Below are 22,440 nucleotides of genomic sequence, written 5' to 3'. Positions count from 1 at the left end.
TTAATTAGAGTTTTCACCTTTTCTGGATATATGCCCAGGACTGAGATTGCTGGATCAGATGGTAACTCTACAAAAACAAAGATTTAAAAAAAAATTTTTTTAAGTACCTTTGGCAGCTCCAACCACTGTTCCATGAAGGGATGTGGGCCCAGTGTCACCAAGTCTGATTTTTCAAGACAAACTAGAAATCCAACTATTATGTAAAAACCTAGTTTTTAGATGATAGCAACAAATTCAAAAATTTTTTAAAATACTCTGCAGACTGAATAAATCCTCTTCAAACTGGATTTGGCCTTCAGGTGTCAAAGTTTTAGACCTAGTTTAATAGCCTAAATCTAATCAGAATAAGGAAAAACTGTAAAAGACTTCGGAATTTAGTGGCTATTATGGCTAGCACGTCTGTCCTGGTTATCTCCACCTCTGTTTATCTGACTCGGTTATGTTACAACTCTGTAGAGACAGTTGATAACTTGCAGAAAATTGATAGGCATACAAATAATCCCTATCCACAGGATGCAATAATGCTACCCTAGGGACAGTGACCAGTTTTGCAATAATTAATAAATTCAACATTCCCTTATTTGACTGTATTGTGTGGTGATACTTTGAGTTTTCTTTTGAACCAGTTGTAATAAATATATTACTAATTTCTTCCTTAACTGATGAGTTAATAAGTCTCTGACAGATTTTTATTTGTATGAAGGAGATGATTTTGTCCTCTTTTAAAGTGTATCCATTACCTTCAGACTACCAATTAGGATTACCCAAATATTCTCCCTCTGTTTTTCCATTCATCTGGGTTTTTTATCTTTGAAAGTTTGTGATATTCGTATCATGGGTGAGAGGTACAGGCATCTAAGAGGATAAGCAAGAGGGGAGCCAGGAAAGACATTTCAACTGATGTCGCAGATGAACTCCCAGAACAGTTTGAAGGCCAATGAATTAAAGCATTAATAGAAATTTTATTTCCGTCTGTCTGATTTTTGCTCAGAATCCGACCCACCCTCGCCAAAAAAAAAAAACCCACTCAGGAAAGAAAATAAAAACAAACTGAATCTTGGATCTACAGCTGTTTTCCAAACTGTAGGTCTCAACCCTTTACTGGAAATAAACTCAATTTAGTGAATCATGACCAGATATTTGAATAGAATGAAATAGGGGGGAAAAAAAGAGGAAGAGAAAAAAGAAAAGGAGAAGCAAAAAGTTTATCAGAGAGTGTCATATGTGGTAAGTAACGTTTATGAACTTTGGCTTGTGGGTGCATGTACTAGGTCCTGACATGAAATGTCACGTTTCATGTTTAGGTTGGAGACAAAAAAGTTTCAAAGACACTAATCCTACTTTGGTGCTCACATACTCCCTAAAAGAATTTTGTAAAATCATGTGCTCTCTTGTACATTTTAAGTTGACATCTAAACCTTTACACTGAAAATTATAGAGAATGTAGTTTCTAGCATATTATATTTATATGTTGAAATAAAACAACTGTATCATTCTTTTAAATTTATCTCATGTAATCTAAACACCACAGCATTTTAATATCCACCATCAGCCATTTTAAAATATACAAGCAAGTTCTTTCTTTTCTAACAGCAGGAAATTTGACATTGTTCTATTTTCTCCTTGGACTCATATTTCCATTTCATTTCCACTGATCTGGAGTAGCTCAGAGATGCCCTCAGAACACTAGTGCAGCTTTTACAACAAACCCAGATGAATACAAAGCAATGGTGGCAATCTCATTTTTAAGAGAGTCTGTCTTCTAAGTTATCACTCCTAACCTTTTCACTTGTCACCTAACTGGAAAGTGGTATCATGAACACATATAACAGGCATTAAAAATTGAAGGTACATGATTTAATAAAACTCACTTCCCTATATGACTATATAGTTGCTTTTAGCAAACTGAGACATTAAACATGTATTATTTTCAGCCAAAACAGAACATCTAAAATACTTAGAAAGTCGGAAGACCTCAAACTACAAATTGACGATTATAAAGCATAGGCAAGGGAGGGTTCTAGAAGAGTGCAGAGGAGCTCTGAAGAACTTCACAGTATAGACTTCAACAGGGGTGAAGCTGGGAATTTTTTCCTTGAATTTATAGTTTTTTACTTTTTTTTTTTCTATTCTTACAGTTTAAATCCTTTTCTTAGTTTATATTAAATTAAAGGCAGGAAAAGCTTTTCAGAAATGGGACACGTAGGATTCAAACATGAAATCCTTAAATATAATACAGGAAATTCTAGGTTAAAAGAGTACTGAGGGCAATGGGGGGAGGGGGTTGTAGTTTATCGCCTCAACTTGATGACTTTTAACACTTGGCTTTATTTGCCATGGACAGCAACACCGGGTTGCATTTGATAATCTCAACAGCCAGCTACTCCTCATTCCCATGCAAGATACCTACAACCAAGAACCGTTTGCAATCTTAGCTGTCACCATAATAATAAAATCCTGCTATCATGGAAGCATTACATGATCTGGAATTACTAATTTTCTCTAGCAGAACTGCTTTTCAAGCACACGATAAAGTTATTTTGAAAAGTCACAAGTTGGCCCAAGAAAATTTTAGAACAGAACCTTCTTTCTTCTCAGATCCCTTTTCCATCATTGAAAATTGACAGTCTCACTAAGGCAAAAGAGACCTCAGACAATTTTACTCTCCTCCATTACTCTGTAAATTATCACCCCTCAAAGTCTCTATCAGAATCATCAGGGAAGTTTTGTGTAGTTTTGCTGCTGTTGTTGGATTTGGGGGGTTTGTTTTCCTTTTAATTAACTACCCTATTATTTTCAGAATCAAGAATGGTAGCCTGGCAATGATAAAGACTGACTGCTTTTTTCCACTACTGTCTCGAAAAATAGGATAGCATAAAAAAGTCTCCACTGATTCTACTAATTTAGGGGAGAGGAAATCACCTATTACATTAGACCAGAGTTTCTCAACCTCTTCACTCTTAGCATTTTAGACCAGATAATGCTTTGTTGTAAACTACTCCTCTGTAGATGGGTGCGATCACCTAGTATGTGATGCATTCTAGTCAGAAGCCATCTTAATTTCAAGAGGTTTTATTAAAACAAACAAAAACTTCCCTCTTTTTAATGCAGGACGTGCAAAAACCATTCTTTTTTTTCTAAAGAAGGATGTTAAATAGTGTGAAGAGATATGTTTAGAAGATAAACTTGCTGCCTTTGAGAGCTTATAACAAACCACGCTTTAAGTTATAACATTTTGGTCTCATTCATTGACGAAGAATGTAATTTAAAGGCTTTAGTGTTATCCCGACTCCTCTAAATTAATGACACCATTACATATTTTTATGTTTTAGAAAAGTTACAAGTATAATTCTACTGTCACACAATAATTTTGATTTTGGCTTAAATAACACTGATACCTACCGATAAAATACTAGTTTCTAACCACTGTGTTCAATGTTGTAAATCTAAAATGAAAACACACCCTGAAAAAGACCCCAGGCAACTCTAACAAAAGCATCTCTTCACATGAAACAAATACCTTAGGTGATTTACTTAAATAGGTGATTTATTTAATAAAGTCGTAAGGAAGAACGAAGTAGACCAATTGTGAGATCACCCCTCTTTACAACTCTCTATAGCACAGAGAAATGGAGAATTTAAAAAAATAAAATAAAGCATTATTCAGTGTGGGTCTTTAAATATCTCTATTTGCTCACTTAAATACATCTAACACACAACAGGAACCATTACATACATCTTCCAAAAAAACTCACTCCTCAACTGCCCATTAAAAATCGACATCATTCGACTTCCAGTACAATCTAACTGCATCATTAAAAGTATTTCCTTCCTAAATAAAAACAAACTTCTAAAATTCAGTCGTTTGTTCATTTGCTCACTTTTTAATTCATTCAACCAACATGTTTTGAAGGCCAAATACTAGCCAGGCACAGTTCTAGGCCCTAGAGAACAACACCAAACAAGGCAGTTTCTCCAAATTCAAGGAACTATCTAATCTATTTGCTGCCTTTTGGCCTGCCTCTCTACCACCTCTCACAAGGCCAGTGGGCACAAAGCATGGTGCCGAGTCCTGTGTAAAACCAGCACAGGCCAAGCAAGCGGCTAACAAGTTGTTAACAGTCTAGTCAAATATTGTTACCTGTCTGAAGACTTGCTTCAGACTCCTGAGTAAATAAGAAAGCTGACTGTTTCACCTCCTCCAAATTTTTCATCAAAATGCACATAAAGAAACACAAGAAAAAAACTGGCAATAACTATCAACCATATGCCAAAGTCTGAGTCAAATGTCCATGAACTCCACAATCAGTGGGGATTGACCAAGAAGTACAACTGACCAAGAGTTCATTACTGTGCTCTCTGCCACATGCTACATCTTCTGAAATCCTATCCAAGGATGAATGAATGAATAAGCAAATAGACAAACTATTACAACAGGAGAGTGAACCACGAAGACGGAGAAAGTATTTCATCCATCCCCATTGCCTGAACTTAATTCTAAAACACAGCTGTACCTACCAGAAAAAAATAGGCTGCCAGACATCCCAATGCATGGGAATTCTTTCTAAAGTCTGGCAAAATTGGATTCCCTCCCTTGACCCTCCCCTTCTCCTGGGAGATCTTCTACCTCCATTCAAATATGATAGTTTTTGGCCTTGGCAAGCAACAGGGAAAAATAAGGAGGGAAATGGTTTATAACTGCCCAAGGAAGACTTTGTAAAACAGGGTCCCAGACAGAAAAAGCTCCATGAGCAGAACACAGGAAAGAGATCTACTTTCATGTTTGAAGAATTACAAACTGCTCCTAATTCTCTAATTCATTCAGAGATGTCAACAGTCTGAGCCACGGAAGACTCAGTCTCGGCCTGGCAGACCCACACATGATGAGTTTCTGTTAGCCACTGTGAACTGAACAAGCCAAGGAACGTGTGCAACCGCCTGTCTTCCAGGACTAGACACAGAAACAAGAAGCTGCCTGCAATAGAAAGTTCAGTGAGGAAGACGAAAGTAGCCCGCTCCCCCAGTCTCTGCTTCAATGAATAAACATAAGGAATGGAAAATATAGACTGAAAGATCAAGAGGAAAAATATCTCCCTGACGATAATTTTCCACAAGAAACTGTTGAACAGTATAGACAACATCTTGGTAACACTCAAATGGCTGTAAGAGGACACAGTCTCTTCCATCCAGGCTGCTGAGCAGAGCTGGGCAAAACATACCATCACCCAGATGCTTCAGGATTCTCACTCTTAGACAAGCCCACACACTTCCTTCCTTCTGGGGAAGCACGCTGGGGTTTTCTTCCACCTTTACTAACATCGTTCATCATCACTAAGATGTCCAGCAGATACTTTAGGACAATTTGCTCACGCTACTAACAGTTATAACTTACAATTTATTATTTAAGTACTTAGTGTAACCAGGCACTGTGCTCAGGGATTTACATACACAAATCTTATTTAATGCTTAAAATAACCCCATGAAGCTTTATTATCTCCCATGTTTATACAGAAATTGAAGCTCTGACAGGATAATTTTTCCAAAAGTCACCTAAGTATCAAGATTTAATCTAGGTCTATATCCTTCACCCTGTGCTGTAGTGCTTCAGTGTCCAAGGCTGAGTCATCTTCCCAGCACACATGTCCTACTCTACTCTCTATCTCAGAAAAAAGCATGGTGGTCCAAACAGCTGCTAGAGACAGAACCGTAAGTGTTACCTTAATTTCACCCTCTCCCTTTCATCCACTCTCCCCCACCCACTAAGTCCTGCAACCTCATGATATCTCATGAAACTTTTGGTTTCTCTCTATTCCTACTGCCCCTACTTGGGTTCAGCTCACCAACATCTCCAGTTTGATTACTGCAACCCCCTTGGGTGTCTCTCCAACACAGTGGACCCTGCTATGTTCCCAACATCTTTGTACCCAATCCTCCCCAAGTCCCCTTCTACACCATAGTTGTTTGGAAGATGTATGGCCAAGTGACTAGAGCTGGCAAATTAGATTCTCCCAAGAGCCGTTCACAAAGTTTGGGATAACCATGCAGGTCTATGTAAACAGTGAAGCAACAATTGCTTGGCTGAAGAGAAAGTGGTCTCAAAAGAGACAGAAGACAGTCTGGATTCTGAAAGCTTTCCTCTTCATGGCTTCAGTTCCTTATAAGGCTAATAAACCTTAGGCTAGTCAAGCTAACCCAAAATAGTTCTAATCAGTTTCCTTTTGACCTAAAAGTAAACTGGCTAGAAGGTGGAGACAATCCAAATGTACCCAAAATAAAGAGTGGATAAACAAAATATGGTATTTACTACATACAATGGACTATTATTCAGCATTAAAAGGAATGAAACTCTGATACATGCTACAACACAGAAGAACCTTGAAGACATTATGATAAGTGAAATAAGCCAGAGAGAAAAGGACAAATATTGTACGATTCTACTTGTATGAGGTAGCTAGAGTAGTCAAATTCATAGACTGTATAATGGGCAGAGAGTTTTAGTATGGGATGATGACAAAGTTTGGGAGACGGATGACAGCAATGGTTGTACAACAATGTGAATGCACCTAATGCCACTGAGCCATCCAATTAAAAATGGTTAAGATGGCAATTTTTATGTACATTTTACCACAATCAATCAATCAAAAAAAAAAAGTTAAAGCTTGTTTAAAAAGGTCATGTTACTTGTACCAAAAGCACCTTGATCAGGATATTCCTAGACATTCATCATCATGAAACCAGAATACTCAACCTAAAATGTCAAACTGATCACTCCCTTTCCAGCGCTCTCCTCCAGCATCACTATTAAGCTCAACTCCTTGGCATGGCATATAAGGAAGACATTCCAAATTCTGGTCTCTACTTAGCCTCATCCTTAATTCTCGCCACTCCCCAGTTCCCTACTATACCTCCACCAAGACCTTGTTATCCTCGACATGGAACAAGGACAAAGTCTGTGGCTAAACATCTTTGGAAGAAGGAAACAAAGATCTTCTCTGGAGTAAAATACCCTCAAACTAAACATCAAAAAAATCAACAAAAAAGTTCCAAGAAACATGAATTCATAATCAAAAAATACTGTACAAATAAAGAAATAAGCCACAGTAAGCAAGAGTCAACAGAATCAAAAAACTCTACAGAATCAGACCCATCAAGACTGTGGGTATCAAAACTAGACCATAAACAGACTTACTTTATATTCTGTAATATATGGAGAAATAAAGGGAGAACTAAGACTATGACAAAAGAGTATCAGTAAAAACTACTAAGATTTGTAAAAAGAACCAAACAGAACTTCTAGAAACAAATAAAAACTAGTATTGAAATTAAAGCAAATGACTCACAACTGCATAAAGAATTAGTAAACTGGAAAATTAGAAAAAATTATCCAGAATTCAGCACAAAGAGTCAAAACCACTGAATTCTAAAACAGAGATCAAGAGCACATGAGGTCCTTCCTACGTCTAATCGGAGTTCCAGAAGGAGTTAGAGAATAGGAGAGAAGCAATATTCAAAGAGATAATGGTTGAAAATGTCCAAGTGCTGATAAACACAAGATCATCAGATTCACAAAGCACAACATATTCACCAGAAAACTAAATAAAAGAACTCCTCATCAGGAAACATTATACAGTAAAACTGCAGAATACCAAAAACAAACTGAAGATCAAGCAGATAGACATGAAAGAATAAAATCACAATTTAAAAGAAAAGCAAATATTATAAGAGCAAAATAATATCAGAGTTGTCTTGAGAGAAATTAATTGTCCATTTAGAATTCTATGTAGATAGATAATAAACCTATCTTTTGAAAACAAGAATGAAATAACCATATTCAGAAAAACACAAACTGATGGAATGTACTGCCAACAGTTCTCACTGAAAGAACTTCCGAAGAAGGTACCTCAAAAAAAAAAAAGGGGAGGAAACAACAACAGAAAAAAAGTTGAGATGTAAAAATAAATAGTAAGTGAAGAAAATGATACATATATGAATAATTCCAAGCAAATATTAACTGCATAAGATAATAATAATGCCTAATTTGTGGAGTTAAAAGGAATCAAGATAGAACTAAAACTCTAGACAACGGCATACAATTGGAAAAAGGTCAGTGGAGTTGTAGGTTCTTGTCTTGACACAGAGTAAAGTAACTTTAGACTTTAATGTGTTTGTTAAAGCGTGACCACAAAATATTTTATTAAAGAATATGTAACATTCAAACTAATACAGAGGAATAAAGTGGAATTACGGGAGAAAAATAAAAATAAAAAGTCAATTCAAAAGAAGGCAAGAGAGGAGAAAAAAATAAACAACAACAAAAAAAAGCAGAACACACAGGAAGCACAAAATGACTGTTAAAATGAACCCATAAATATCAGGAGCCACAATCGATGTAAATGGACAAAAGATAGAAAAACTAAACCTCTAGCTACATGCACCATTTACAAGAGAAACACCTAAAACATAAGGACCCAGAAAAGTTGAAAGTTATCAGGCCAACGCAGACACAAATACCACAAGGGTCACACAGTATAAATATCAAATACGGTGTACTGGCGATAACATAACAAGCACAGAAGTGGCAAAGCACTCATGATCCACCACACACCAGTGTTCCCAGAAAAAAAGAATCCAGCTTCCACATAACCATTCCAGACTTCACATTATACTGCAAAGCTATGGTAATCAAAACGGTGTGGTACTAGCACAAAAATAGACATAAAGATCAATGGAAGAGAATAGAGAGCCCAGAAATAAACCCACACACCTACAGGCAATTAATCTTCAACAAAGGAGGCAAGAATATACAATGAAGAAAAGAAATTCTCTTCAACAAGTGGTGTGGGGAAAGCTGAACAGCTACAAGTAAGTCAATGAAATCAGAACACTCCCTCACACCACATACAAAAATATACTCAAAATGGTTTAAAGACCTTAATATAAGACATGGCACCATAAAACTCCTAGAAGAGAACATAGGCAAAACATTCTCTCATATAAAATGTAGCAGTACTTTTGTAGATCAGTCTCCCAAGGCAAAAGAAATAAAAGCAAAAATAAACAAATGGGACCTAATCAAACTTAAAAGCTTTGGCATAGCAAAGGAAACCATAAACAAAACAAAAACATAACCTATGGAATGGGAGAAAATATTTGCAAATGATGTGACTGACAAGGGGTTAATATCCAAAATATACAAACAGCTCATATAACTCAACACTGAAAAAACAAACATCCCAATCAATAAATGGGCAGAAGACCTAAATAGACATTTTTCTAAAGAAGACATACAGATGACAAACAGGCACGTGAAAAGATGCTCAACATAGCTAATTATTAGGGAAATGAAATTCAAAACCACAATGAGGTATCACCTCACACCTGTCAGAATGGCCATCATCAAAAAGTCTACAAATAATAAATGCTGTGGAGGGTGTGGAGAAAAGGGAACCCTCCTGCACTGTTGGTGGGAATGTAAATTGGTGCAGCCACTATGAAAAACAGTACAGAGGTTCCTTAAAATACTAAATTAGACTACCATATGATCCAGCAATCCCACTCCTGAGCATATATCCAGAAAAGATGAAAACTCTAATTAGAAAAGATACATGCACCCCAATGTTCATAGCAGCACTATATACAATAGCGAAGACATAGAAACAACCCGAATGTCCATCAACAGATGACTGGCTTAAAAAGAGGTGGTATGGGGTTCCCCTGGTGGTACAGTGGTTAACAATCCGCCTGCCAATGCAGGGGACACGGATTTGAGCCCTGGTCCTGGAAGATCCCACATGCCTTGGAGCAGCTAAGCCCGTGCTCCACAACTACTGAGTCTGGGCTCTAGAGCCCGCGAGCCACAATTACTGAGCCCACATGCTACAATTACTGAAATCCGCAGGCCTAGAGCCCGTGCTCCGCAACAAGAGAAGCCACCACAATGAGAAGCCGGTGCACTGCAACGAAGAGTAGCCCCTGCTCGCTGCAACTAAGGAGAAGCCCGCGAGCAGCAACGAAGACCCAACACAGCCAAAAAATAGGTAAATTTTTAAAAAAAGAAAAAAGAGGTAGTATATGTATACACACACACACACATACAGAGTGGACGATTACTCAGCCATAAAAAAGAATGAAATACTGCTATTTCCAGCAACATGGATGGACCTAAAGAATATTATACTAAGTAAGTCAGAGAGAGACAAATACTATATGACATCACTTATATGTGGAATCTAAAAAATAAAAAAAGTAAATCTATATACAAAACAGAAACAGACTCAGACATAGAAAACAAATTTATGGTTATCAAAGGGGAGAGGGAAGCAGGGAGGGATAAATTAGAAGTACGGGATTAACAGATAGAAACTACTACACATAAAATAGATAAGCCACAGAGATTTACTGTATAGCACAAGGAACGATATTCAGTATCTTATAATAACCTACAATGGAAAAGATTCTGAAATGAACATAAAACTGAGTCACTTTGTACACCTGTAACTAACACAATATTGTAAATTAATTATACTTCAATTAAAACAAATAATAAGAATCCAGCCTCCACACATTTGGGCAATTCTCTCATAATGGAAGCTTACTGCTTAAAGAAGCGTCTTGCTGGGAAGGAGCTGCTGGAGGCCACAGGCTGGTATCAGTCTGCTCCTCCTTTGAGCTGAGACCTGCCAGGTCAGCTCTCTGATAAGCCACCAAAGAGATGAGGAAATGAACATCCAAGCTCATGAGTCTTGCCTCCCTTAGGTGAAGTACTGGAAGGAAAAAGAGACAGCAAACAAATTCTAACAAAAAGAAAGCCGATGTGTCTACAGTAGTAGCAACAAAATTAACTTTAAGCAAAAAGCATGATTTGAGATAGTCACTACTTCATCGCACCATTTTATCTCATAATCTTCATCTTGTACGTAGTGAAAACCAAATCTTCAAAAATATATAGCACAAGTCATCAGAAGTTCAAGGAGAAACTGCCAATGCTACCATTTGCAATTATCTCTATAATTGAGACATTAATCAGACAAAAGGTAAGAAAATAGAAATAGCTGAATACTGCAATTAACAAGTTTGATCCAATAACTGGAAAACACAATTTTTTTCTGAAGAATACATGAAACATTTGCAAAAACTTGATGTCTTAAAGCAAGTCTCATACTTTCAGAGTTAGTATCAGACAGACCATACCATTTGATGATAATGTAATTACACTAGAAATTAACAGCAAAACAACTTTAATAAATAAAACCTATATATTTGGAAACAAAAACAACCCTTAAATCAAAGAAGAAATATGCCATAAACTAGAAAATATTTAAAACTTAATGATGATGAACACCTACTTATGAAAAACTTGTGGGATATGCTTAAAGCAGAAGGTACAGGTTACTATACCAAACCCAGAACGTTTTACAGGTGAGTTCTACCTAACAGTCAACGAACAGGTATCTCCAAGTTTACACAAAATCTAGAGAATAGAGAAAACACTCCACAACTGATTTCATGAGACTACTCTAATGCTAATAATACCAAAATCTGACAAAGATTATATACAAGCAAGAAAAACTACAGGCCAGTCTCACTCATGAACATGAATGCAAAAATCCTAAACAAAACAAGAGCAAATCAAATCCAGGAATACAGAATAAAAGATATCATAACCAAGTTGTGTTTCTTCCAGGAATGTGAGTGTTATTCACCACTGAAAAATATATTCCTTTCATCATCTCAAGGCAAAAAAAATGCATTTGATCAAACTCCATAAACACTCAGTTAAAACTTTTATCAAACTAGGAATAGAAGGGAAAGTTCTTAGCCTAATAAGTAGAACTCCAAGGTGTGAAGGACTTCCGGGAGGGCTCTTTAAAGGGAGCTGAGTCCCATGAAGGTAGACCCTTTTGTCTGCCCACTTCTTTGCTGCTTGGAATGGGGACTACATGGCTGACGTTCTACCACCTACCCTGGTCTATGAGGTGATGTGGATCAACTGGAATTCTCCTACACTCCTGACAGGAGGATAAATCGGTACCACGCCATTTACGAACGGCTACACGCGTGATAAAACTATACAGAAAAGCTTAGGGTGCTTAACACAAAGTTCAAGAGAGTGTTTCTTTCTGGCTGGTAGAGAGGAGGACTTAACTGAGGATGCCCACCCCTAATGGTGAAGTTCCATTTCTTACTCTAAATGAGAGGCCCACATGGGCTCATTTCATTTCTCTGGAAACTATACATATCAGCTATATATACTCTTCTCTGTGCATGAGATATCACGTAATAAATTTCACGTGACTGAAAAAATATCCAAGAAGCTATCTTAAATTATCTTCTTGCTCATCTCCCTGTTTAGAAAAAAGATGCTCTTGTAGGCAAAAGTGGTTTTTTAACTGTTATAAAACAGTGCTATTAGCATCTGGTGCTTTAAGGGCTGCCCTTTAAAAAACAGTTGCTATTAAAGATATTCATGTGTACTCTACCCTATATAATGCAATCAACTTGGTTTCCAAACCCTTAAGTGCAGAAGATGTTAAGGCTCTGCACGGAATATAAAAGAGGCTCTGCTCACTTGCACCGACAACCACTTTTTTATGCACCAACTGACATGCACCCTGCATCTGCTAACGAAATCCTTCAGATGTTTCAGTGACAGCAACATTAAAAGGCAAATATATTTACATAGATGCTAAGTGCTAAATAAACTATCATTTAATTACGGCACATCAGATTTCCATCTTAAATTGCCGCGTGACGTCTCAAACAGGAACTTCTTAGCTTAAGGCAACAGCGGGACTAAACTGGAGACTCTAGATAGGTACCTGAATTGGCTTTAGGCAAACTGATGGACTCGGTTTCCAAAAACTAATAATATCCACCCCCCCCCCCTCGATTTTTCTTTTTCCAATTTCCGGAGCACAGTTGGCAGGTTTTTTTAATGAGCACTCATTCGGGAATATCGCTGGCAAGGCAGGTATCAAATCCCGGAAGATAAAGCCCCCAAAATCAACAGCCACATGAGCCAGCAACAGATTCAAGAATCCCCTCAAATCTCCTTCAAACGCGTTATCCTCCACGCCTCCTCATCTCCCCTCCAGAGTCCTGAGGTGTGGAAAGCAATAGGGAAAAAGATTCCTGGGGAGTTAAGAAGAAGGAGTCCGTACATCATATGCACAAAACTCAGTCAGCTGGGACCCTGCCATTGAGTTATCTAACCTCCTCATTCTGCGGTTAGGTAAATCCTGTCTCAGGAAGAAACGCACCTGCTCAGAATCTAACAGCCATTTAAATTCGTCTCCTCTCCTAGCCCAATGGTCCTTCCCTCACCCACTCCCAAAGGCTTCAATTCGTTGCTAACAGTGAGGTGAGAAAACCCGCACCTCCACAGTGTGGCCAGAATGTCGGGGCTAGAAAGGGTCATAGAGGTAATGGGGTCAGGCCCCTCCTCTCACAGGTGGGGAAACTGACGAAGGAAAGTAACGCAGCTGGGGCGGTAAATCAGCGACCCTCTGCCACCGAGCAGCAGGAGCTTCACAAAGGCGATGAAAATCACTGGTGACCACACTTCTCGTTTCCAGAAGGGCGGGGGTCAAAAAGAGACCCGCTCCCTAGGTTTCATTCAGCAAGAACCCCGCGCTTCCCAAGCAGAAGTGGGAAGAGGGGAGGCGGGGATATGCTAACAGCTGGTGGCGCAGCACCGAGAGTGCCACGGGGGAACAGGTACCCACTCCCGCCTCTCTCTTCCGCAACAGTAAGGCTGCGGCGCCTCCCGCGAGAAGAGGTACCTGAAGCTCGCGCCGCAGTCCCCCGCCGCACCAGCACAGGAGCCCGCCACCCTGCTTCCAGGGTTAAGTCGCGGCGGGGAAGACCGATACTTCAGAAGGGAGCCTCAGCCCCGCCCCATCCAAGCCCCGCCTCCACGTACGCTTCGCGGAAGACTCAGGTAACTTCCGGGACGCCGCGCGTCCCTAAGCAGCCGATCCCCACTTCCGGATGGGTCCTTGCCTTTTTCTTCGCTTTCGGGGGACTGCGCGATTGCTATCGAGATTTCCGTGCGTTTGATTGGTGGAGCGAGAGTGCTGGCCACCGCCGATTGGTTTCGGAGGAATCCGCCCCGTAGACGTCCGTGGGGCGCACAGTCTCAGTTGTCCGCTAGTTTCCTGCCGGCTGCTGGCATTGCGTTGTAATCATGGTGGACGTGATGGAGTCGCCCAAGGTGCGCATCAACGCCAGCATGCTAGCTCAGTTCATAGACCAGCCCGTTTGCTTCGTAGGGAAGCTGGAGAAGGTGCGCACACTCACCACCCTGGGCTTCTTGGGGGAGGGGCTCCGTGACAGTCAGGGTGGCGGCCTCAGGGTGTGTAACGGAGGGTGAAGGAGGAGGGACAGCCTTATAGCATCACTGCGCTCCCCATTGCTTTATTTCTCACAAGGGAACTTTTTGCACACTTTTTAACCATTGCAGCCCAATTTTGGCGCTTCTTTTAGGACGCGGAATCGCGACGTTTTCGAACGCGCTCCTTTCTAAATTCTAGCGTCCCACCCTCGTTTGTGTTTACTTAAAGGAAATGATAGACATAACTCCATCTACTTCCTGGTTTTTTAGTTACCCAGATTTGACAACTAGTCCAGTTTTCTTGTTTCCTTCTTTTATGCAGTTTCCTCTTTTCTCAGACTTCGTTTTCTCGTTGAAGTCTCTTTTCTATAAAACATTCTTTGATTGTACTTCACTGATCCAATACCAGTCTGTTATTTTACCCCATTATTAGAGTGCAGCCCTTCATCCTGCTGGTGAGCAGCAGGCCCAAAGTGTCGGGACCAGGGAGCCTAGAAAACTTTTGTATAAAGGCTTATTAGTTTATTTCAGTCACATATCTTCTTGAAATAGGTGTATTCGGACTTCACAGATAGGGAAATTGGTTAGGAGTAGTGTATGGGTTCAAGGCCTCAGTAAGTAGCAAAGCTGTCATACAAACCAGATCTGACTGCACTCTGCCGCTGTCTTACAGGACTAGAACCTAGGTTTTCTGACAACCAGTTCTCTCTTTACTTCCTCATGCCTAATTTTTAAATACGTACCATTTAAATCATGGGTGGCAGTAGATCTCACTTTTAGATAATATGGACTCTTTAATTGTTCTTAGCATAGGGTTGCCAGATTTAGCAAATAAAAATACAGGACACATTTGTATGGGAAATGTTTGTTGTTTATCTGAAATTCAGATTTAACTGGGCATCGTTTGATCAGGTATGTATGGTAACACATGATAATGTGAACCAGTTAAACTGTTCAAAAACAATTGCTTTGTGTGCATTGATTAAGTACGTTTGGGTCAGTCTGCTCATCTTTTGTCAAACTTTTAATATTTTTATTTTTCAGATTCATCCCACTGGGAAAATGTTTATTCTTTCAGATGGAGAAGGAAAAAATGGAACTATTGAGTTGATGGAGCCTGTATGTTTAAGTATTAATCCTATGTATATTATCGTTAATTCTTCATCTTGTTTTGGTTTGTTGCTCATGTTTCTGATTCTTGGAGTGGATGTATAAAGGACCAGCTTATCAAACTTCCCTCTCTAAAATCAAATATTTGTCCTCTTCTTACATTATATTTCCCTTTACATTTCTAACCAATGATTTTTTTGGCTCTGTTATTTTTTTAATACACCCCTTAAATGCTGGGTGACAATTCTCATTCCTTATGAAAATTACATAAGAAAAATCTTCCGTTTAAATCACTTTTTCCTCCCTCAAGAGTTTTACATTTTTAAAATTCGGTTTTCTACTTTTGTTTACATTTATTTTCAGTTGTCACTTATTTGTTTTTACATTTTATGTTTATTGTACTTAAAAATATTTTCTTGGTCTTTTATGAAGACAGATCTGTATGCTGTTTGGTTAATGGATGCAGAACACACTGTACAAATGTAGTTAATAGAAAGTTCCTTTCAATGGGTCCTTTTAAACAAATTACTCCTTATGGAAATGCTGGACATTCTCAGTATCCTTAAGTGATTTTGTCTTCAACTTAAACATTTAACTGTATCTTTGGACCCGAAGCCACTGCTAAAGATAACAGGACTAGTGACATGCTAACAGTAATAAGTACTCAAACATTTTTTAACAAGTTATAATTCCATTTTTGCATTGATAAATTTTAAAATGATTTTGTTACATGAAATGAAAGATAAGATTAGTAAACTGTAGAACAATTTTCCAAGTTAATTATCAACTGAAAATGTGATAACACCAATTTGACATTTTGTTCTTTGTGTTAGCTTGATGAAGAAATCTCTGGAATCGTGGAAGTAGTTGGAAGAGTAACGGCCAAGGCAACCATTATGTGTGCATCTTACGTGCAGTTTAAAGAAGATAACCATCCTTTTGGTAAATAAAACATTCTGTAATTCATGGAATTAGGTGGAAAACAATTTTATTTTTAACTTGCTATATCTTGGTCTTGAGTTTCAGTCCTGCTACGTTTTCAATTTCTATAGAATTTTCTGATCCAAAAGGAAAATGGTAGGACATTTTGGCCTGCTTCTAAACAGTGCTTGTGTATGTAGGAAACTCAACAAAGATTAATTAATTAATATTTGTGGAAAGAAAAGTTTTTTAAATGGGGTAAACAAAAATAATGTTAATAGTTTTGTTTGATTTTAATATATAGATTAAAGGCATCAAATAATGCATAGCACCTAAAACACAACCAGGCAAGAACTGTGCCTGTACAATGGATGTCAAAATGGGTGGTCTCCTATACTCCATGTCTTTTATTTTTTGGAGCCATAGTTAAATAAATATGATGATCTATATCTCAGTTTTAGGAAATGGATTGTGAAAACAAGTTGACCTCTAAAAGGGAGAGAAAAGAGAAATAGGTATAACTCTTTAGATAGTAATTGATGTTACAACTTTCCACTGTAGATTAAATGTTTGCTGAACTGTTTCTTTCAGATCTTGGACTTTACAACGAAGCTGTGAAAATTACCCATGAGTTCCCTCAGTTTTTTCCTTTGGGGGTTGTGCAGTATGGTTGAACTTGATGAATTTTTTATGATTGCCAATGAGCTACATTGAAGATTATTAAAGGAGGCCCCTGATATTTAAAGGAGAGATTCCTGTGATTTTTAATACTATTTGTTCTCTTTTTAATTTCATTTACCTAACGTTATTAGATATTCCAGTATGGCATTTTCAACAGAACTGGTTTATTGACAGTTCTCACCTAAGTCCTCATAAAGAATCATTTCTCTGGCATATGGTCAGATTGGATGCAAGAAAAAAGCAGCTGGCTGAATTTAGTTTTCTGTTTTATTAATAAAAGTTTAAATGATACATATCGTTGGTCATATCATTCTTATTCTTTTAGTCATCTATTCAGGCACAAACTTGGAATTTCATAGCTGTAAGGTCAGGACTTAGACTTACCAAATGAAACCCTGGGCCAATTGTGCTAAGAATTTACTTGCTACCTCATGAATTACACCATGTTAATTACTTCCTTGACACTCTGTGAAAAAATGATTTTATTAAAACAGCAAATAGAATCCAACATCTTATGTAATTTGTGAGTACCTGCATTAGTCAGGGCTCTCTAGAGAATCAGAACCAATAGGATATATATGGAGATATATATATATAATTGTTATGCAGATTGGCTTACATGGTTACAGAGGCTGAGAAATCCCAGGATCTGCCATCTGCAAGCTGGAGAGCCATGAAAGCTGGTGGTATAATACAGTGCGAGTGCGAAGGCCTGAGAATAAGGGAAGATGATGGTGTAACTCGCAGTCTGAAGACCTGAGAACTGGGAGGACACTGGTGTAAGTCCCAGAGCCTGAAGGCCCGAGAACCTGGAGCTCCAGTGTCTGCAGGCAGGAGAAGATGGACATTCCAGCTCAAGGAGAGCAAATTTGCCCTTCCTGTGCCATTTTGTTCTATTTGGACTCTCAACCGATTGAATGATGCCCACGTACTTTGGCAAGGGCCATCTTTACTCAGCCTACTGATTTAGATGCTAATCTGTTCCAGAAACACGCTCACAGATACACCCAGAATAATGTTTTACCAGCCATCTGGGTATCCCTTAGCTCAGTCATACTGACACATAAAAGTAACCATCATAGCATCTCTTTCTCAGGATTTTAAAACTGAGCATTCACTAGGCCAAAAAAGGGATACCTGATCATTAAAACAGTTGGTGGAATCATTTAATTTTTTTTTTAATTCTTTTCAACTGTCATTATCCTTAATATGAAATTCCTACTGACTTGTACTTCATACCACCAAGTACCATTGGGAGTGAGCAGGCACGGGTGTCGCAAGGGTAGGACAGTAATACAGAGTAACTGGTGTCCTATGTGGCCACAAGTTTTATGGCCTGACCCATTTTCTTCAGTGAGGAAATAAACTAATTCTAAATCCATTTAGGTTGTAAATTATACCAGAAATATTTATTTTAAATTGGTACCATCTTCAATTTTAACTTTCACCACAAAATATTCTACAAATTACTTAAGCAACAGAGCTACTCATGGTAAAGCATTTTATTACAGGAAGTAAAGACAATCGTAATTGAAATTTAGGTGTAGGAGGGACATCAGCTAATCTCAATAACACAGTGTTATCTCCAGTGCTAGAGAAGGGGTCAGTCCTCAATTGTGTTAACCTTGGAAAACTCAGTGCTATTAAATGTTAAAGGTGTCCTGTTTGAAACCTTCCCTTGAACTACGATGTTCAGTAAAGTGGACTAAATGACTAGGGTACCTTGCTTTCTGACAAGTGAATCCTTTACAGTAATGATTTATGGTGCCATTTCTCTAGCCCCAGCCTCACCTCTGAGCTGTTCAACATCTGCACTTGCATGTCCCACCAGCGCTTTAGCTTGAATGAGTGTAGTTTGAATAGATGCAGCCCCCCTGCCTTGTGTTCCCTGACTTTTTAGTAATAATTTTTTAAAGATCTTTCACATATATAATTCACCTATTTCAAGTGTACAATTCGGTGGCTTTTAGTACACAGAGTTGTACGCCCATCACCACAATCAACGTTAGAACATTTTCATCACCCCAAAAAGAACTCCTGTACCATTCACCTGTCATGGCCCAGTCCCTACACCACCACTACCTGCTCCCTCGCCCTAAGAAGCAACTAATCTACTTTCTGTCTATAGATTTACCTGTTCTGGATATTTCATATAAATGGAATCACATATGGCCATTTGTGACTGACTGATTTAGCATAATGTTTTCAAGGTTCATCTGTGTTATAGCATATATCAGTGCTTCATCCCTTTTTATGGCCAAAAGTATTCCACTGTACGGATACACCACATTTTGTTTATCCATTCATCAGGTGCTTTACATTGGGGTGGTTTCCACCATTTAGGTATAATGAACTATGAACATTCATGTGTAAGTTTTTGTGTGTACATATTTTTTCTTTCTCTTGGGTATATTCCTAGGAGAGGAACTGCTGTATCAAATGGTAAATATGTTTAACTTTTGAGGAACTACCAGACGGTATTCCAGAGTGGCTATACCATTTTACATTCCCAGCAGCAGTGTTTCAGGATTCTAATGTCTCCACATCCTCAACACTTATTATCTGACTTTTTTATTATAGCTATACTAATGGGTGTGAAGTGATTCTGATTTGTTTCTTTTAAAGTTACCATAAGCCACTCTGTTGGCCAGAAAAGCTTGAATTGGCCACAAGTTTCACTTTTTCACCTTTTCACTGCCACTGCCACTACAAGTTCAGACAATTGTCATCTCTCACTTGAGCTATTCCAACAGCCCTAAATATATTACTGGACTTTCTTCCGATCACCCGGCCAATAGAGTTGCATTAAACATCGACTGTACTACAATCGATACTACAAAGTTTAAAAACCAGAGAAGTGTGAATAGGGGAAAACTTCCTGGAAAGCTTACAGTGGAGAAACCTGGCCAATATGACCTTAATGAAGTGAACAAGGTTAACATCACCAGTGATGACATGTGGATAAATCGTGTGCCCTCTGATGTAATGGGATAAGAAAGGCGCTTCACCTTTGTGCTATTTTTTGATACATGCATAATGCCAGTCTAAGCATGAGAAAATATCAGACATACCCAAATTGAAGGGCATTCTACAAACTGATCAATACCCCTCAAAACTGTCAAGGTAATGAGGAAAGACAGAATCTCACAGAGCACAGAAGGCTAAGGAGACATGACAACTAAATGTCATGTGGGATCATGGACTGGCTCCTGGAACACAAACAGGACATTAATGGAAAACAGGTAAAATCTGAATAAAGTCTGGAGCTAAACTAACGTACCATTAATGGAAAACAGGTAAAATCTGAATAAAGTCTGGAGCTAAACTAATGTACCAACGTTGGTTTCTTAGTTTGGACAAATGTACCAGAATAATGTAAGGTAACATAAAAGGAGACAAACTGGGTGAGGGGAGGAACTCTATCTTTGCAACTTCCCTATAAATCTAAAATTACTCCAAAATAAAAAAAAAGCATTGAAAACAAAATCAACACCCGCCAGAGGCTCCCCGGTGACTAGGTCAAGTCCACATTTCTAATCAGCAGTTCAGACCCTCCGCAATCTGACCACGTCTCACCTCAGTCCCAAATCCTACTCTCCCCTGGAAGCAACCCTCCAGCGCTGACCTACTGTTGCCAGAACACACTAGAGCCTTTAAGATCCGGATGCTGTTGAACTTGCTCTCTGCTCTGATTGGAATGTCTGTCTCTATGCCCAAAGGAAAACATTCTGTAAGGTTTCCCTAACTTGGGCAAGCAGAGTTAGTTGCTTTATGTTATATTCCTCTCATCACACTTAAGTTGCTCATAGCCTTTTTTGGGGATTAAAAAATATATAGAGGTTATATATTTTTATAACACTACAAAAATCAGAAAGTATATTTCCTACTGTCTCCCCAAAGACACTGCTATGGATTGGTGGATTGCTTTCCAGAACTTTCTCTACATAAACTGTCTGTAGGAACTCAATATACTGCCCTGCAACATGCATTTTTCGTTTAATAAGTCTTGGCAATTAACATACTGAGCTATCTCATGCTTTTTTTTTTTTTTTTTTGCGGTACGCGGGTCTCTCACTGTTGCGGCCTCTCCCGTTGCGGAGCACAGGCTCCGGAGGCGCAGGCTCAGCGGCCATGGCCCACGGGCCCAGCCGCTCCGCGGCATGTGGGATCTTCCCGGACCGGGGCACGAACCTGTGTCCCCTGCATCGGCAGGCAGACTCTCAACCACTGCGCCACCAGGGAAGTCCTATCTCATGCTTTTTAATGGTTGAAAAATATCCACTGTGCCAAGTGCTTCCTAATTTATTTAACCAGTCTTCTAATTAGTCTTCCCCACTAAGAAGAGGCCCTTATAGATGAAGAAACTGTAGCTTAAAAACCTGTCTTATTTGTATTTCCCAATGCCTAACATAGTGTATGAATAAATTAGTTCATCCATCCTGGTTTGAGAAGCCACAAAGCTGAGAGAAGAGGTAATGAAGGCCTGAACCATAATTTGGTGAAGCGACAAAGAATAGGAGGCCAGGAGTTAAGAATATGTTATAATGGATTCCATAGGATAATGGATTCCATAGGACTCAGTGATGATGCTAGGACTTACACAGGGTAAGAACCAAGGATGAGATCAACAGGTGAGAAAGCAATAATTTCACTTCAATACAAATTTAAGTAGTTAATAGGCCCTTGAGTAAAGATGTCCAGAAGATATTGGAAATGTAGGACCAGACAGAGATTTGAGAGACAACCTGCCTAATATTTAGAGTAGACTTTAAGAGATCTACCAATTAGAAATCTCTAATGGTTTGAAACCCATTTTTCCTAAATTTGGGGCAAAATGCATTCGGCAACAAAACCTGGTAAGAATTGTAGTGAGGCTACTTATAGTCTTTATTCTACTTCCAGTAAATACTCATATGCTTCACTGAAGAAATATTATTACCATGTTTTAGTATATGGTGCTGCCCCTCTGGGAAGGGTGTTTCATAACATATGGTAAATATACCCTCTGACTTTTCTAACATCAAAGAATTCTGAAGTACATATGGCTCCAAGAGTTTCAAGTTAGGGATTGTGTTCCTAAATCAGGGAACAGCATCCAGAGGAAGAAAACCACAGAACCTGGGGGGGAACTGTGCACTTATGGAACAGCAGTGGGAGAGTGACTGAGTCAGGAGAAGGACCCCAGTGGTGCCCAACACCTAGTAAGCACTCAATAAATATTCATTCACTGAAAGAATATCATGAAAGGCAAGGAAAGAGAGTTTCAAAGACCAGTCAATGATGCTGAAAGCTCAAAGAACGGAAGATGACGACTGAGGATAAAACACTGACATTACTAACTTATATATCACACATTTCTAAAAATGACTAGGCTACAAAAATAAAAAGGGAAAACA

General features: G+C 38.7%; 1 protein-coding gene across 2 annotated transcripts; it reads left to right on the top strand.

The window, feature by feature from the left end:
* The first annotated feature begins 14,023 nt into the window (after positions 1–14,023).
* On the top strand, positions 14,024–17,335 carry RPA3 (replication protein A3). 2 transcript variants are annotated; one of them, XM_022586871.3, is made up of 4 exons: positions 14,024–14,284; positions 15,377–15,451; positions 16,276–16,384; positions 16,955–17,335. In XM_022586871.3, exons 1-4 carry the CDS (start codon positions 14,186–14,188, stop codon positions 17,035–17,037), a joined length of 366 nt encoding a protein of 121 aa, XP_022442579.2. In that variant the 5' UTR covers positions 14,024–14,185; the 3' UTR covers positions 17,038–17,335. The 2 variants fall into 2 exon arrangements, with proteins under 2 accessions (XP_022442579.2, XP_022442585.2); XM_022586877.3 differs by having other exon boundaries at positions 14,029–14,212.
* The last annotated feature ends 5,105 nt before the right edge of the window (positions 17,336–22,440 follow it).

Source organism: Delphinapterus leucas, chromosome 9 (assembly GCF_059928025.1).
Source record: "Delphinapterus leucas isolate spDelLeu-1000000601 "Yukka" chromosome 9, BTC_Dleu_Yukka2, whole genome shotgun sequence".
Taxonomy (NCBI): Eukaryota; Metazoa; Chordata; class Mammalia; order Artiodactyla; family Monodontidae; genus Delphinapterus; species Delphinapterus leucas.
The sequence above is the reverse complement of the archived record's forward strand: the minus strand, read 5'-3'. Positions and strand labels throughout refer to the sequence as shown.

Excerpts from the sequence above, each read along its gene's own strand:
- RPA3 (XM_022586871.3), top strand. The coding sequence starts at position 14,186 with ATGGTGGACGTGATGGAGTCGCCCAAGGTGCGCATCAACGCCAGCATG. Across the intron at positions 15,452-16,275 it reads CTATTGAGTTGATGGAGCCT|CTTGATGAAGAAATCTCTGG; the intron begins GTATGTTTAAGT and ends TCTTTGTGTTAG. Across the intron at positions 16,385-16,954 it reads AGAAGATAACCATCCTTTTG|ATCTTGGACTTTACAACGAA; the intron begins GTAAATAAAACA and ends TGTTTCTTTCAG.